Source organism: Aquarana catesbeiana, linkage group LG11 (assembly GCF_042186555.1).
Source record: "Aquarana catesbeiana isolate 2022-GZ linkage group LG11, ASM4218655v1, whole genome shotgun sequence".
In the NCBI taxonomy this organism is placed as follows: domain Eukaryota; kingdom Metazoa; phylum Chordata; class Amphibia; order Anura; family Ranidae; genus Aquarana; species Aquarana catesbeiana.
The window spans coordinates 252,791,975-252,807,869 of record NC_133334.1 but is presented as its reverse complement, the minus strand read 5'-3'; the positions used below and the strand labels follow the sequence as shown (position 1 = coordinate 252,807,869).

General features: G+C 46.0%; 1 protein-coding gene across 2 annotated transcripts; it reads left to right on the top strand.

Moving 5' to 3' along the window:
- The first annotated feature begins 3,982 nt into the window (after window positions 1-3,982).
- On the top strand, window positions 3,983-14,383 carry SETD6 (SET domain containing 6, protein lysine methyltransferase). Of its 2 annotated transcripts, none has more exons than XM_073605617.1 (9): window positions 3,983-4,122; window positions 4,315-4,434; window positions 4,509-4,653; window positions 4,873-5,014; window positions 5,096-5,290; window positions 6,118-6,244; window positions 6,323-6,503; window positions 8,745-8,887; window positions 14,001-14,383. In XM_073605617.1, the coding sequence occupies exons 1-9, from the start codon at window positions 4,096-4,098 to the stop codon at window positions 14,316-14,318; spliced, it is 1,398 nt and encodes a 465-aa protein (XP_073461718.1). In that variant the 5' UTR covers window positions 3,983-4,095; the 3' UTR covers window positions 14,319-14,383. The 2 variants fall into 2 exon arrangements, with proteins under 2 accessions (XP_073461718.1, XP_073461717.1); XM_073605616.1 differs by lacking the exon at window positions 3,983-4,122 and adding an exon at window positions 4,139-4,186.
- Window positions 14,384-15,895: the final 1,512 nt, after the last annotated feature.

Below are 15,895 nucleotides of genomic sequence, written 5' to 3'. Positions count from 1 at the left end.
AAACGGGATCACTTGACAGTACAGAAAGATACTTAACGATGACCTTCTTGATTTTGTTAAATTCTGCACTGTATGGTGTAGAAAAAAAAACGGGGATGCAAGCAGACTGATTAAAATCCCCATTTTTATATTTACCCTTCAAAGAGGTTTTATCTGTTAATATTTTGCATCAAGTAGTTTTATCAGCAATAGAATGCCCTATTGATGACGGACTTGGGATACCCTCTTGCCTCAAATCTGGAGGCCATACGAATGGCTTCCTGTTTGAAGTCCACATTTTTGCTGCACAAATGTTTCAGCCTGAGAAATTGGCCCACTGGAATACTTTTTATTGTGTGTCCTGGATGACTAGAATCAGCCCTCAACAGGGTGTTCCCTGCAGTGGGTTTCCTGTATAAGCTGGAAGTGATTCTATCACTGTCCCCAGTTAACACCACATGTAAAAACTCAATGGACACCATATCATGGTATCTAGTGAATCTTATGCCGCGTACACATGAGTGGACTTTACGGCAGACTTTGCCCGGCGGATGGGATTTGGTCGGACAATTCGATCGTGTGTGGGCTCCAGCGGACTTTGTTTTCTCAAAAGTTGGACGGACTTAGATTTGAAACATGTTTTAAATCTATCCGTTGAACTCGAGTCCGGTCGAAAATTCTGCTCGTCTGTATGCTAGTCCGACGGACAAAAAGCCACGCTAGGGCAGCTATTGGCTACTGGCTATGAACTTCCCTGTTTTAGTCCGGTCGTACGTTATCACGTACGAATTCGACGGACTTTGGTGGATTGTGTGTAGGCAAGTCCGTTCATTCAGAAAGTCCGTCAAAAAGTCCATTGAAAAGTCCGCCGGGCAAAGTCTGCCGTAAAGTCCGCTCGTGTGTACACAGCATTAGATTTAGTTGGTTCTCATTCATGTAATGCAACCATACATCAAGACTGACGTGCTGTCCAGAAACCACAAAGAGGAGGTCATCAATATATCTGCAGTAAAATACAGTGTCCCTTCGGCGGGGACTATCAGGCCCAAAAATGCGGAACTTTTCCCACCATCCCATGCATAGATTGGCCAGGGAAGGTGAGAACTTGGCCCCCATAGAGGCCCCGCACTTCTGGTCCCCGTCAAACACAAAGAAATTATGAGTATGTAAATACTCCAGACTCATCAAAAACAACTCCTGTAGAGCAAGTGAAAGCCGTCCTGATCTACCTAAAGACAGACAAGGTGGTTTGGTGGTCCTGGACTCAGCGAGTTACAGGAGTGAAACGCTGCGGCAATTATCAGATACGGCTACTTACTGTAAGTTAAGGGGTGACCCTACCGAGTCTTTTTAAAAAGAACTCTACCAATCTTATAGACAAAGCTGTAACAGTGGGGATTTTTACACCCAAGGAGAAAGAAATATTCATCCCTGAGTTCCCAGTAATGCTGGTTTTCTATCACCTTCCGAAAGTACATAAGGGGTTAAATCCCCTCACAGGCAGACCCATTGTGGCCAGAATAGGCTCATTAAATGAGCGTTTAGGTCAATGGATAGACCAACAATCGCAGCCATTGGTGATGGATTTACTGGGCTTCCTCCGGGACACCAAACAACTTTTGTTAATTTAGATTTAGAGTGGAAAAGTGATTACAGTTGGATCACATGTGATGTTTATAACCTCTATTCCTCCATCACACATACCTTAGGCTTGCAGGCGGTTTCATATTTTTTAGGTAGATCAGGACGGTTTTCACTTGCCCTACAGGAGTTTATTTTGATGAGTCTGGAATATTTGCCTACATATAATTTCTTTGTGTTCGACAGGGACCATTACCTCCAGAAGTGCGGGGCCTCTATGGGGGCCAGGTTTTCACCATCTCTGGGCAATCTATACATAGCAGCTGATAGGAAGGCTAAGGACTCCAATGAGTAACAAAGTGTGACTTTATTGGACAAACAAATATCCACTTACATGACAGCTTGTACCTGAGAGCCTCCAGAGGGGGCCAATCGAATTACCCACAGACTAACTCTTGGCCAGAGAGGGGAGAAGGGGCAGGAAGAGAGCCGGGAACACTGACAGCTCAGCCACCACTGGAGAAGGACCGTGTGCAGGCTGCATTGCGGTACATTATCACCTGAACGCCATGTCTAAAAATAGGTTCACAATTAAGGATGCCTTTCAGATTCTGAGTAGCAGGGAGGAACTGTCCGATTCAAATTCAGGATATGAACCTATGGAGAGCAGCGGGTCAGTAGCAGCTTCCCATTTAGAGAATGAAAGGGTCCCTACAAAAAGAATCAGGTGTACTGAACAGCAGTAAGCAAGCACCAGCACTGCAGTACATCCTGATGAAGTGGTGATCACCCGCAACACAGTGCATCCTGATGAAGTGGTGAGCACCCGCAACACAGTGCATCCTGATGAAGTGGTGAGCACCCGCAACACAGTGCATCCTGATGAAGTGGTGAGCACCCGCAACACAGTGCATCCTGATGAAGTGGTGAGCACCCGCAACACAGTGCATCCTGATGAAGTGGTGAGCACCCGCAACACAGTGCATCCTGATGAAGTGGTGAGCACCCACAACACAGTGCATCCTGATGAAGTGGTGAGCACCAGTTATACAAGATTGAGCAGGAGGGGACGTCCCCCCCTCCCGCCGCTCTCAATGGGCCTCCTGTCCCACCGACAATCCACCACCTCCGGCGGCTAGGGAGGGGTTCTAGATTAGATGAAGTCAGGAGGGATGGGTTCTAGGTTAGATGAAGTCAGGAGGGAGGGGTTATAGGTTGACTGAAGTCAGGAGGGAAGGGTTCTAGATTAGATGAAGTCAGGAGGGATGGGTTCTAGGTTAGATGAAGTTAGGAGGCAGGGGTTCTAGATTAGATGAAGTCAGGAGGGATGGGTTCTAGGTTGACTGAAGTCAGGAGGGAGGGGTTCTAGGTTAGATGATGTCAGGAGGGAGGGGTTCTAGGTTAGATGAAGTCAGGAGGGATGGGTTCTAGGTTGACTGGAGTCAGGAGGGAGGGGTTCTAGGTTAGATGAAGTCAGGAGGGATGGGTTCTAGGTTAGATGAAGTCGGGAGGGATGGGTTCTAGATTAGATGAAGTCATGAGGGAGGGGTTCTAGGTTAGATGAAGTCAGGAGGGAGGGGTTCTAGGTTAGATGAAGTCAGGAGGGAGGGGTTCTAGGTTAGATGAAGTCAGGAGGGAGGGGTTCTAGGTTAGATGAAGTCAGGAGGGACGGGTTCTAGGTTAGATGAAGTCAGGAGGGACGGGTTCTAGGTTAGATGAAGTCAGGAGGGACGGGTTCTAGGTTAGATGAAGTCAGGAGGGAGGGGATCTAGGTTAGATGAAGTCAGGAGGGATGGGTTCTAGGTTAGATGAAGTCAGGAGGGAGGGGTTCTAGGTTAGATGAAGTCAGGAGGGATGGGTTCTAGGTTAGATGAAGTCAGGAGGGATGGGTTCTAGGTTAGATGAAGTCAGGAGGGATGGGTTCTAGGTTAGATGAAGTCAGGAGGGATGGGTTCTAGATTAGATGAAGTCAGGAGGGATGGGTTCTAGGTTAGATAAAGTCAGGAGGGAGGGGTTCTAGATTTAATGTTGGATTCGGTCACGGGAAGCATACCATCACATTGGTGGATCTCTGCAATAGAATGCAATGTGCAGGTAAATCATCCGCAGACTGGCCAGCAGAGCTTACACTCAGTAGGGGGCGGGTGGGAGAGAAGCCCGGGGATTGGATGTACACATCTCCTGGTAGAATACACCAGGTTTGGGATGATCCCGCCTCCCGTACTGAGAAGAATATTATCTCTAGTACATATGATATGGATGGAGATGATGGTAATACAGGGTGATGACTCTGATGGAGATGATCGGTATCGATATGTCAGTAGACTTCAAATTTTATCACTAACGATGGAGTGGGCGTGGCTCTCTGTTGGAATCACGCTCGGAGGCGGAGCCTGGAGGGTCCAATGAATCGAAGCTCGCTCGGTGGGTGTGTCTTTCTAACATTTTGATGGCACGTCACTTCCCGCCCTCCAATGAGAACTTTCTCGGCGGGCGGGGCTTAACACGGAAGTGATCCGGAAGCACGTGTTGAAGATGAGTCCGGAGGGGAAGAGGCGAAAGGTGCGGGATATTATTATTATAGATCGGGGATATGGCCGGGGCGGATCGAGGGACAGTCAGAAGGGTGTGTAAGGAGGGCGGGGCGGATGGAGGGCCAGTAAGGAGGGCCAGTAAGGAGGGCGGGGCGACAGTCAGAAGGGTGTGTAAGTAGGGCGGAGCTACATTTAATTTTTGTCAATATTTTTTTCTCAGCTCCAGGAGGAAAACCAAGATCCGGTCTCCGCTCACAATGATCCTGTCTCCACCCACGAGGATCTGCTCTCTTCCTTCCAGGCTTGGTGTGGAGAATTTGGAATCCACCTGAACCCCAAGGTAAGTCTCTGTGTGCTGGTGAGCTCCCTCTGCTGGGTGAGCTTCCCCTCTAATCAGTGTCCCTGTGTCCCCAGGTGTCCATCGGCATGGAAGGGACGGTGGCGCAGTACGGGATGGTGGCCCGCCAGGATATTCCAGCTGGAGAAGTTGTGTTTACCATCCCCCGCTCTGCTCTGTTGTCACAAAACACAACCCGGATCCGAGAAGTGCTGGAGGAAGGTGAGAAGAGAGGAGTTCTCCTTTAAAGGGAAGCCCAACCCCTGCCCAGCATTGGCTCAGGGATGACAGCTTCTATTGGAGGTTTCACCGTGTGCTATGGTAGATCCGCCTACCACGTGAACCCGCCCCTGCGGGCCGAAGACATGCCCTCCCAATGTGTGTTCTGGGACCAGTCCACGGGCTCCCCATTGGTGACAGGTCTTCTGTTTCCTCTTGCAGAACAGCAGAGTCTGGACAGCGCATCCGGTTGGGTTCCCCTCATCCTCTCCCTCATGTATGAAGCTACAGACGCCGGCTCACCATGGGCACCATACTTTGGGCTGTGGCCCCGGCTGGTTCCCCCTGACCTCCCCATGTTTTGGTGAGAACTGTGGGTGGGGACAAGGACATCACATGACCACACTGGGCAAAGTTATATGTCTGACGTGAGTTTCCTTGGTAGGTCGGAGAAGGAACGGTCGGAGCTTCTGGAGGGCACCGGGGTGCCGGAAGCAGTCAGTAAGGATCTAGATAATATTGAGCAGGAATATAAGACAATCGTCCTTCCCTTCATACTGAGACATCCAGAGTTGTTCAATCCCCAGACTCACACACTGGACCTCTACATGAGGCTGGTGGCCTTTGTCATGGCATACAGGTGAGTGTTCCTTCTCAGTGCTGCTGATCTTCTGCAACCTCTTTACAGCCACTCCATGACTACATACACTATACAATATCTTGGTATGCTGACGCCTTAAGAGTTCCCTTCACTGGAACTAAGTGGCTAAGTCCAACTTCTGAAAACAACCCCACACCATAATCCCCCCCATCACCAAATAATTTGGACCAGGTCACAAAGCAAGGTCCATAAAGACATGAATGAGTGAGTTTGGGGTTGAGGAACTTGACTGGCCTGCACAGAGTCCTGACCTCAACCCGATAGAACACCTTTGGGATGAATTAAAGCGGAGACTGCGAGACAGGCCTTTTCGTCCAACATTCTGGAAGAATGGTCAAACATTCCCTTAGACACGCTCCTAAACCTTGTGGACAGTCTTCCCAGAAGAATTGGGTCCGGTTAGCCATTTCCCCTCCCCGATGTCATATTACTCGTTAGTGTTACAAGGTCTCAGGTGTGAATGGGGAGCAGGTGTGTTAAATTTGGTGTTATCACGCTCACTCTCTCATACTGGCCACTGAAAGGTCAACATGGTGTACTCACTTTTGTGAGATACTGTATATTTTGTACATCATTGTGACTGCTATATACTGGTACTGGTGCCATACCAGTGACTGATAAAGAGGCATCCCATGTGCAGTGTGACATGAAGGGCTGTGTATATTATATGACATGGTTATAGAATGGTGATCGCTATATACTGGTACTGGTGGTAAACCAGAACACCCTGGTGTAGTCTGATATGAAGGACCATGTATGTATGTTATGACATTGAGGAAGGTCCCTCTTTGTCCTGTGTTTTCCAGTTTCCAGGAGCCAATAGAGGATGAAGAGGAGGATTGTGGGAAGGAGGTCCTTCCTCCAATGATGGTTCCCGTGGCGGACCTGCTAAATCATGTTGCACGGCATAATACGCACTTGGAGTTCGCGGCTGTGAGTCTCTTGGCTTAGTTTCATGTATTTTCCAGGCTATGTTTGGTATGAAGGGGTCATTTATTGTGTTACTTCTAGGACTGTCTGCGAATGGTGACCACGCAGTCGGTTCCAGCGGGCCATGAGCTGTTTAATACTTATGGCCAGATGGGGAACTGGCAGCTTCTACACATGTATGGCTTCTCTGAGCCACATCCAGACAACATCAATGATACAGCCGACATCCAGATGACAGTTCTGCGGGAAGCTGCACTGCAAGGTGAGTGAAGACCAGCGCCAGCCATGCTGAGATGGGCTCCTGTGCCTTATCCTATGTAGGTCCTCTTTTCAGTGGGTGGTGTTAGCAGGAGACATGCTGAGATGGGCCATTGTAATTTATCTTGTTTACAGTCCTCCTTTCAGCATGTGGCATTAGAAGGAGACATGCTGAGATGGGTCCCTGTGGTCTATCCTATGTAGAGTCCTCCTTTCAGTGGGTGGTGTTAGCAGGAGATCTGCTGAGAGGGGCCCATGTAGTTTATCTTACGTAAAATCCTCCTTTCAGCATGTGGCATTAGCAGGAGATGTGCTGAGATGGGCCCCTGTGGTCTATCCCATGTACAGTCCTTTCAGTGGATGGTGTTTGCAGGAGATGTGCTGATATGGGTGCCTGTGGTCTATCCCATGTATAATCCTCTTTTCAGGGGCTGGTGTTAGCAGGAGACATGCTGAGATACAGTTGTGCTCATAAGTTTACATACCCTGGCAGATCTTATGATGTCTTGGCCATTTTTCAGAGAATATAAATGATAACACAAAAACTTTTCTTTCACTCATGGTTAGTGTTTGGCTGAAGCCATTTATTAATCAACAGTGTTTTCTCTTTTTAAATCATAATCGCAACAGAAACTACCCAAATGACCCTGATCAAAAGTTTACATACCCTGATGATTTTGGCCTGATGACATGCACACAAGTTGACACAAAGGGGTTTCAATGGCTATTAAAAGTAACCATCCTCACCTGTGATCTGTTTGCTTGTAATTAGTGTGTGTGTATAAAAGGTCAATGAGTTTTTGGACACCGGACAGACCTTTGCATCTTTTATCCAGTGCTGCACTGACGTTTCTGGATTGTGAGTCATGGGGAAAGCAAAAGAATTGTCAAAGGATCTGCGGGAAAAGGTAGTTGAACTGTATAAAACAGGAAAGGGATATAAAAAGATATCCACGAAATTGAGAATGCCAATCAGCAGTATTCAAACTCTAATCAAGAAGTGGAAAATGAGGGGTTCTGTTGAAACAAAACCACGGTCAGGTAGACCAACTAGAATTTCAGCCACAACTGCCAGGAAAATTGTTTGGGATGCAAAGAAAAACCCACAAATAACTTCAGATGAAATACAGAACTCTCTGAAAACATTTGGTGTGGCTGTTTCAAGATGCACAATAAGGAGCACTTGAAGAAAGATAGGCTGCATGGTCGAGTCACCAGAAGAAAGCCATTACTATGCAAATTCCACAAAGTATCCCTCTTACAATATGCCCATCAGCACAGAGACAAGCCTCAAACCTTCTGACACAAAGTCATTTGGAGTGATGAGACCAAAATTTTGCTCTTTGGCCACAACCATAAATGCTACATTTTGAGAGGAGTCAACAAAGCCTATGATGAAAGGTACATCATTCCTACTGTGAAACACGGAGGTGGATTGCTGATGTTTTTGGAATGTGTGAGCTACAAAGGCACAGGAAATTTGGTAAAAATTGTTGGCAAGATGAATGCAGTATGTTATCAAAAAATACTGGAGGAACATTTGCATTCATCAGCCAGGAAGCTGCGCATGGGACATACTTGGACATTCCAACATGACACTAATCCAAAACACAAGGCCAAGTTGACCTGTCATTGGCTACAGCAGAATAAAGTGAAGGTTCTGGAGTGGCCATCTCAGTCTCCTGACCTCAGTATCATTGAGCCACTCTGGGGAGATCTCAAACGTGCAGTTCATGCAAGACAGCCCAAGAATTTACAGGAACTGGAGGATTTTTGCCAAGAGGAATGGGCAGCTTTACCATCTGAGAAGATTAAGAGCCTCATCCACAAATACCACAAAAGACTTCAAGCTGTCATTGATGTTAAAGGGGGCAATACACAGTATTAAGAAAAGGGGTATGTCAACTTTTGATCAGGGTCATTTGGGTAGTTTCTGTTGTGATTATGATTTTAAAAAGAGTAAAACACAGTTGATTCATCATAAATGGCTTCAGCCAAACACTAACCATGAGAAAGAAAAGTTTTTGTGTTATTCATATTCTCTGAAAAATGGCATACCCTGGCATAAATTCTGCCAGGCTATATAAACTTATGAGCACAACTGTAGGTGCCTGTGGTCTACCTATGTACAGTCCTCCTTTTTGGTGGGTGGTGTTTGCAGGAGATGTGCCGAGTTGGGTGCCTGTGGTTTATCCCACAAGACTCAGGTTTTATCTGCTGAGTTATAATCGGGTTGTATTTGTAGGTGCAGAGTCAGAGGAGCAGAAGGCAAAGCTACAAGAGAGGTGGGCCTTCTTGTGCCATATGGAGATGGTGGGGGAAGAAGGAGCATTTGTCTTCGGCTGTGAGGAGGTGCTGACAGATGAAGAGCTGAGGACCTCTCTGAAGGTAATGGCTGATATTCTTGCTGTATGAATCTCCCTACTCTGTTATCCCATTGTGCAGTACTTTGTGTGCTGTGTCCCCAACTGGAAGGGGTATTCTCAGCAACCTGTTCACCCTTATTAGCAGAAAAATAAGAGGTGGCATCTAATTGGCTGAAAGTTTAATGACCCCTCCTCTTGTGTATAGATTGGACCTGGTGCTAATGTCAGGTACAATCTGGAGCAAAAGTGGACCTCTCAACAGAGCAACACAATACCCTGTTTTGGGTCAAAAATTAAATGTGATTAGTAGTTCTGTACATTGTCTACACGTTGCCCGTCCCTACTCTGCTTTCTTATTTTTGTGCTAAGGCATGAAATATGGGAATGGTTTTATTTTTTGAATAGCCCCAGAATGTAACACCCATATCTCTGCCCACATATCAGCTAGGAATGCTACATAGTGTGCTGGAGCAACGGCACATGTTTTTCTTTATTAAATATTTGTGTTTCGTTGCACGGTGATCTGCCAGGAAGTACAGTTGTGCTCATAAGTTTACATACCCTTGCAGAATTTTATGATTTCTTGGCCTTTTTTCAGAGAATATGAATGACAACACAAAAACTTTTCTTTCACTCATGGTTGGTGCTTGGTTGAAGCCATTTATTATCAATCAACTGTGTTTACTCTTTTTAAATCATAATCACAACAGAAACTATCCAAATGACCCTGATCAAAAGTTTACATACCCCAGTTCTTAATACCGTGTATTGCCCCCTTCAATGACAGCTTGAAGGTATTACCTTTTGTTGTATTTGTGGATGAGGCTCTTTATCCTCTCAGATGGTAAAGCTGCCCATTCCTCTTGGAAAAAAGCCTCCAGTTCCTGTAAATTCTTGGGCTGTCTTGCATGAACTGCGTGTTTGAGATCTCCCCAGAGTGGTTCAATGATATTGAGGTCAGGAGACTGAGATGGCCACTCCAGAACCTTCACTTTAATCTGCTGTAGCCAATGACAGGTTTACTTGGCCTTGTGTTTTGGATCATTGTCATTTTGGAATGTCCAATTACGTCCCATGTTCAGCTTCCTGGCTGATGAATGCAAATGTTCCTCCAGTATTCTTTGATAATATACTGCTTTCCTCTTGCCATCAATGTTGACCAAATTTCCTGTGCCTTTGTAGCTCACACATCCCCAAAACATCAGCGATTCACCTCCGTGTTTCACAGTAGGAATATTGTACCTTTCATCATAGGCCTTGTTGACTCCTCCAAATGTAGTGTTTATGGTTGTGGCCAAAAAGCTCAATTTTGGTCTCATCACTCCAAATGACTTTGTGCCAGAAGGTTTGAGGCTTGTCTCTGTGCTGTTTGGCGTATTGCAAGCAGGATACTTTGTGGCATTTGCGTAGTAATGGCTTTCTTCTGGCGACTCAACCGTGCATCCCATCTTTCTTCAAGTACCTTCTTATTGTGCATCTTGAAACAGCCACACCACATGTTTTCAGAGTCCTGTATGTCACCTGAAGTTATTTGTGGGGTTTTCTTTTCATCCTGAACAATTTTCCTGGCAGTTGTGACTGAAATTTTAGTTGGCCTACCTGACCGTGGTTTGGTTTCAGCAGAACCCCTCATTTTCCACTTCTTGATTAGAGTTTGAACACTGCTGATTGGCATTCTCAATTGCTTGGATATCTTTTTATATCCCTTTCCTGTTTTATACAGTTCAACTACCTTTTCCCGCAGATCCTTTGACAATTCTTTTGCTTTCCCCATGACTCCAAATCCAGAAACGCCAGTGCAGCACTGGATGAAAGATGCAAGGGTCTGTCAGGTGTCCAGAAACTCATCATTTTACCTTTTATACAGACACACTAATTACTGCGTATTTAGTGATTACAGTGATCACTGAATGACTGCATTTTATTAAAAAAAAGTGCACCTGGAAGTGGGTGGTAGGTAGGAGGGTAGATGATGAAGGGTGTGTGCTAATGAGGTCAGCTGGTCATCTTCCTGTGTCATGACCTATAGTCTGTGCAGGTAGTAAGGCAGAAGTATTGGAGAAGTGTTTCTAAACCGCCATGAGGACAGTGAGGTAAGCATGTGTAGAATAAATGGAAGGCTTTTTTATTTCTACAAAAGTACATTAATGCTATACTGGTACATAGGGGAGCTGGAATTTAGAAAAAAAAGGTGAACTTAGCCTTTTAAGACAAAAAACCTTCTGTGCAGCAGGAGCCCCCCAGCCCCCTTTATTCTTACCTGAGCCCAATCCGATCCAGGGACGTGCACGAGAGCAGCGGCTCTCGCCACTGTCTCCCTCCTCATTGGGCAGATTGATAGCAGCGACAGACATTGGCTCCTGCTGCTGTCAATCAAATGCCGCAACACAGGGGCGGACCGAGTCGCCCGTTCTGTGTCAATAGATGCAGACTGGATGGCTCGGGAGCAAGCACGCAGGGTACCCCCAGGGAAAGTGGCTTTTGCTGGGGGCACTTGCTGAAGAAGAGGGGCCCGGAGCGCCGGGAAAAGGAGGATTCGGGCTGCTCTGTGCAAAACTATTACACAGAGCAGGTTAGTATAACATGTTTGTTGTTTTGGTTTAAAAAAAAAAAAAAAAAAAGAATGAAGGTTTATAATCACTGTAGCCTCCCTGGCGGTATTCCCGAGTGTGGCTCGGGGTTAAAATTCAGGACCATTAGCGGTAACCCCGAGCCACACTCGGGATCGCATTGCAGGATCCTGGGGCGGCTTTACTTACCTTGTCCCCGGGATCCTGCGATGTCACCCGCAGTGTCCGAGGACTCCGTCCTCCGACGAAGCCTCTCCGTGCCAGGCTCCGTTCCCTGCGAGCGGCGCGATGCACGGGGGCGGAGCCTGGCGGCAAATTAAAAAAAAAGTAAAAATCATAACACATACAGTACTGTAATCTTACAAATTACAGTACTGTATGAAATGATTTCACATCCCTTTTGTCCCCAGTGCTTTGGCCCATGCCCTGCATGCAGTTTTACATGATATACACTGTTCTTTCTGCCTGGAAACTGGAGATTGTCCATAGCAACCAAAAAGTGTCCCTTTACGTCAAAAGTGGCTTTAGACCAGCTAGAAAACAGCGATAGTAAATTAGAACACTTGCAGAATTGAGCGATAGTGAATTGTGGGGAAATTTATTTTATTACTATTTTATTTTTTATTTTTTTTAATTATTTATTTTTATTTATTATATTATAATTTATGTTTTTGTGTTTCAAACTTTATCATACCCGGGATATCTACTAGACTCTGGTTTGGACAGATTTAAGTGTGTTATTGTTAAGATTTACAGACCTACAATATAAAACGCCAAATTTCCATGCAAAATAATTGTACCGCTTTCAGCACCTAAAATCCGAAATAATCATACCGCCAGGTAGGTTAAGGGCCCTTTCTCACTGGGGCGGTTTGCAGGCGCTATTGCGCTAATAATAGCGCCTGCAAACCGACCCGAAAGTGCCGCTGCTTTGTCTCCAGTGTGAAAGCCCCGAGGGCTTTTACACTGGAGTGGTGCACTAGCAGGACGGGAAAAAAAGTCCTGCCAGCAGCATCTTCGGAGCGGATTATAATGGGACAGTGCGGCTATACTGCCGGCAAAGCGCCTCTGCAGGGGCGCTTTGTGGTGGTTTTTAACCCTTTCTCGGCCACTAGCGGGGGGTAAAACTGACCGCCGACGCTCCCCCCGCCCCAGTGTAAAAGGGCCCTAAAGAAGAGTTGTAAACCCTCATGGTTTTTCACATTAATGCACTGTATGCAGTAAAGCGGACTTCCACCCACTTATTTATCTGCACATCATCTGCTTCTGAACTGATCATAATAACTGCATTGGACAAATTTATTTTTAGTTTTTTTTCTCTTTGCTTTCGTAAGTCAGAACAGGTACATATTATTTTATTTTTTTATTTTTTTTAAAGTGTAGCTCCAAAAAAACTGTTTTTAAGCTTTTTGGATAGCATAGGGAAGGGTTATCACCCCTGTATATTTGTTTTGCTGTCTGCCCCTGTTCAGAAGATTTCACCTCACTTTCTGTCCCAATGACAATTGGATTTTGAAAATTTTGGGTTGTTAGGGAAACGTGGGCGGTGATAAAGCATCAGTGGAGACACCTTTTTTCCATAATAACTCTTAAAGGAGAGAATTTCCCTTCCTAGGGGTAGATTTCCTCTCACTTTCTATTGTCTCCCTCCATTTGTAAGTAAGAGTCATTTGTAAGTCGGTTGTTTGTAACCCGGGGACTGCCTGTATGTATGTATGTCGGTGGAACTACACTTTAAGGTAAAAAACCTCCTCCTGTGCTGCAGCATCTCCCCCCCAGAACCCCCCCCCCCTTTTTCTTACCTGAACTCAATCGCTCCAGCCACTGTCTCTATCTTCATTAGAGAGATTGATAGCAGCAGGAGCCATAGGCTCTTGCTGCTGTCAATCAAATCCAGTGACACGGTGGGCGGAGTGGAGTCCTGCTGTCTGTGTTTATGGACACAGCAGCAGGACTTGGGAGCGCACCTGCACAAGTGCCCCCATGGAATGCAGCTCTCCGTGGGGGCACTTTATGAAGAAGAGGAGCTAGGAGGGCTGCCGGGGGACCCCAGAAAAGGAGAATCGGACCGCCCTGTGCAAAAACCTTTCACAGAGCAGGTAAGTATAACATGTTTTTGTTATTTAAAAAGCAAAAAAAAAATTACAATTACTTTAAGCATAAAACAATAATATACACAATTAATTGTCACTTAGCTTCAAATTGGAGACTTCAATCAATTCTGATGGCTGATGCATGCTTCACAATAACCAGAATCTCAGTTGTACTGGGATTCCAGCCATAGCCGGTGCTTTTCTTCCAATCTCCAGCTCTGTGTGTTCATCACATTGTCGTTTTATATTACTTCCCGTTTTACTAATTTAAATTTTTAGCTTTAAATAGAGGGAGAACCCTTACTCCAGATGATGACAAACAGGGATTCTTCTATATAAATGCTAGGAAAATCACTAATATCCACATGGTAACACAACACGCACTCTGAATGTAGTAGCCATTTTCTTTTATAATGGAGTCCTCCAGATACAGCAGCGCTGCCATATTCACAGGTTACACTTTGTCTTCCAGTTGCTCTGCATGTCTGCCGAAGAGTTTGCTGAATACAAGGAAAACGATGGCTGGGAAGAGGACGAGGATGATGATGAGGAGGAAGAGACTCTAACCTATCAGAAGGTGGCTTGTATGCCATTGTCTTGGCGCAAGCTTCTCCATGCCGGTGCAGAGCTGGCCATGAAGAGCTACACCACCAATCTGCGCAGTGACCAATGTATCCTAGACGATCCCGCCGAGTACGCCAAGCTGAGCAGCAGACAAAAGTATTCTCTCCAAGTGCGCTATGGACAGAAACGAATATTACAGAGGCTGATAGAACTGACTGCTAGCTGAGCCACCAAACTGAATACTAGTAATATGTGGCGCTACACAATGATAATGAAAAATGTTCATCAGAATGTTGTCGGTTTCTGGAATCCAGATCAGTGTGTGCTATTAACAGCCATGGTGGGTGGGGTAACTCTATATTAATGGCCATGGTGGGGGGGGGGGTGTAACTATATTGATGGCCATGGTGGGTGGGGTAACTCCATATTAGCCCTTTCGCTGCCAGGTCTGTATGTTGTACAGACCTGACAGCGGGGGCTGGCTTCACATGCAATCTGGTGGCTGCAGCCATTGGCATTGTGTGTAAAGCTGAAAGGCAGATGCATTCGGATGGCTGCGCTGCCACCCGATTTGCCTGCACACACCCACAGTACCGGCACCCCCACCATGTATTCTGGGCTCCGCTTGCCCATCTGCTGGCCTTAGACCGACGTGGCGGGTGCCGCCGAGGTGGAGGGAAAACAGCGGATACGCGTCCGCTCTCCTCCCCTTGTTGTGACCCGGAAAGCGACATGTGTGACGTCACTACTGGGCCACCCCTTTCCCCAGCTACCAAAAGCGAAGGGCATTGCTGCAATACATTCAGTGGAGCCCAGAGGAGACATACATAGTCTTTTAGACCCTGCATGTCTCATTAAAGAGAACTTGTCACCTAAAAAATCATCACATAGGGGACTTTTGTGACACTATGTGATGGAGGAAAAAAAAACGTTAAGCAAAAAAAAAAAATGTATAAAGTTTCACCCAAGCACATAAAATCCCCCCCAAACATTTTGAGGCCCTCCCACATATGTACGAACGTAAACGTACAACTCGGGGGCACCTACACGTGAAAACGTCAATTGCGATACACATGTTACATTTTGCCGCACACGCCGAAGTGAGAGCAATAATTCTAACACAAGACCTCCTCCGTCACACTAAACTGATGACCTGTAGAGGGCTTTTGTAGCATCACCTATAGAAGATATAGGGTACTGAAGTATGTTGCCATTTCACAGGCGCACACAAATTTAAGGTTTGACATGTTGGGTATCTGTTTACTCAGTGCAACCACGTCTTTTATATTTTACCAAAAATGTGGGTAGTTTATTGCATTTTGATTGCCCTAAAATAATCATTAGTGTATTTTTTACTGAAATTTTGCGGCAATATCAAGTGACATAAAAAAAAATGAAACTACCACTATTTTATTCTCTAGGATGTCTGCTTCTAGAAAATATACAATGTTTGGGGGTTTTATGTAACATGTGCAAAAACAGCTCTGGCAGCAAACGGGTTAATTGGGGGGGGGGGGGGGGGGGGCGGACAATGGCGTAACTCCATATTTATGACCATGGTGGGTGAGGTAGGGTAACTCCATATTGATGGCCATGGTGGGTGAGATGGGGTAACGCCACATTAATGGCCATGGTGGGTGAGGTTAGGGTAACTCCATATTAATGGCCAAGGTGGTGGGAGTAGGGTACCTCCACATTGATGGGAATGGTGGGTGGAAGTAGTGTAACTTCACATCGATGGCCATGGTAGGTGAGGTAGGGTAACTCCATATTAATGGCCATGGTGGTGGGAGCAGGGTACCT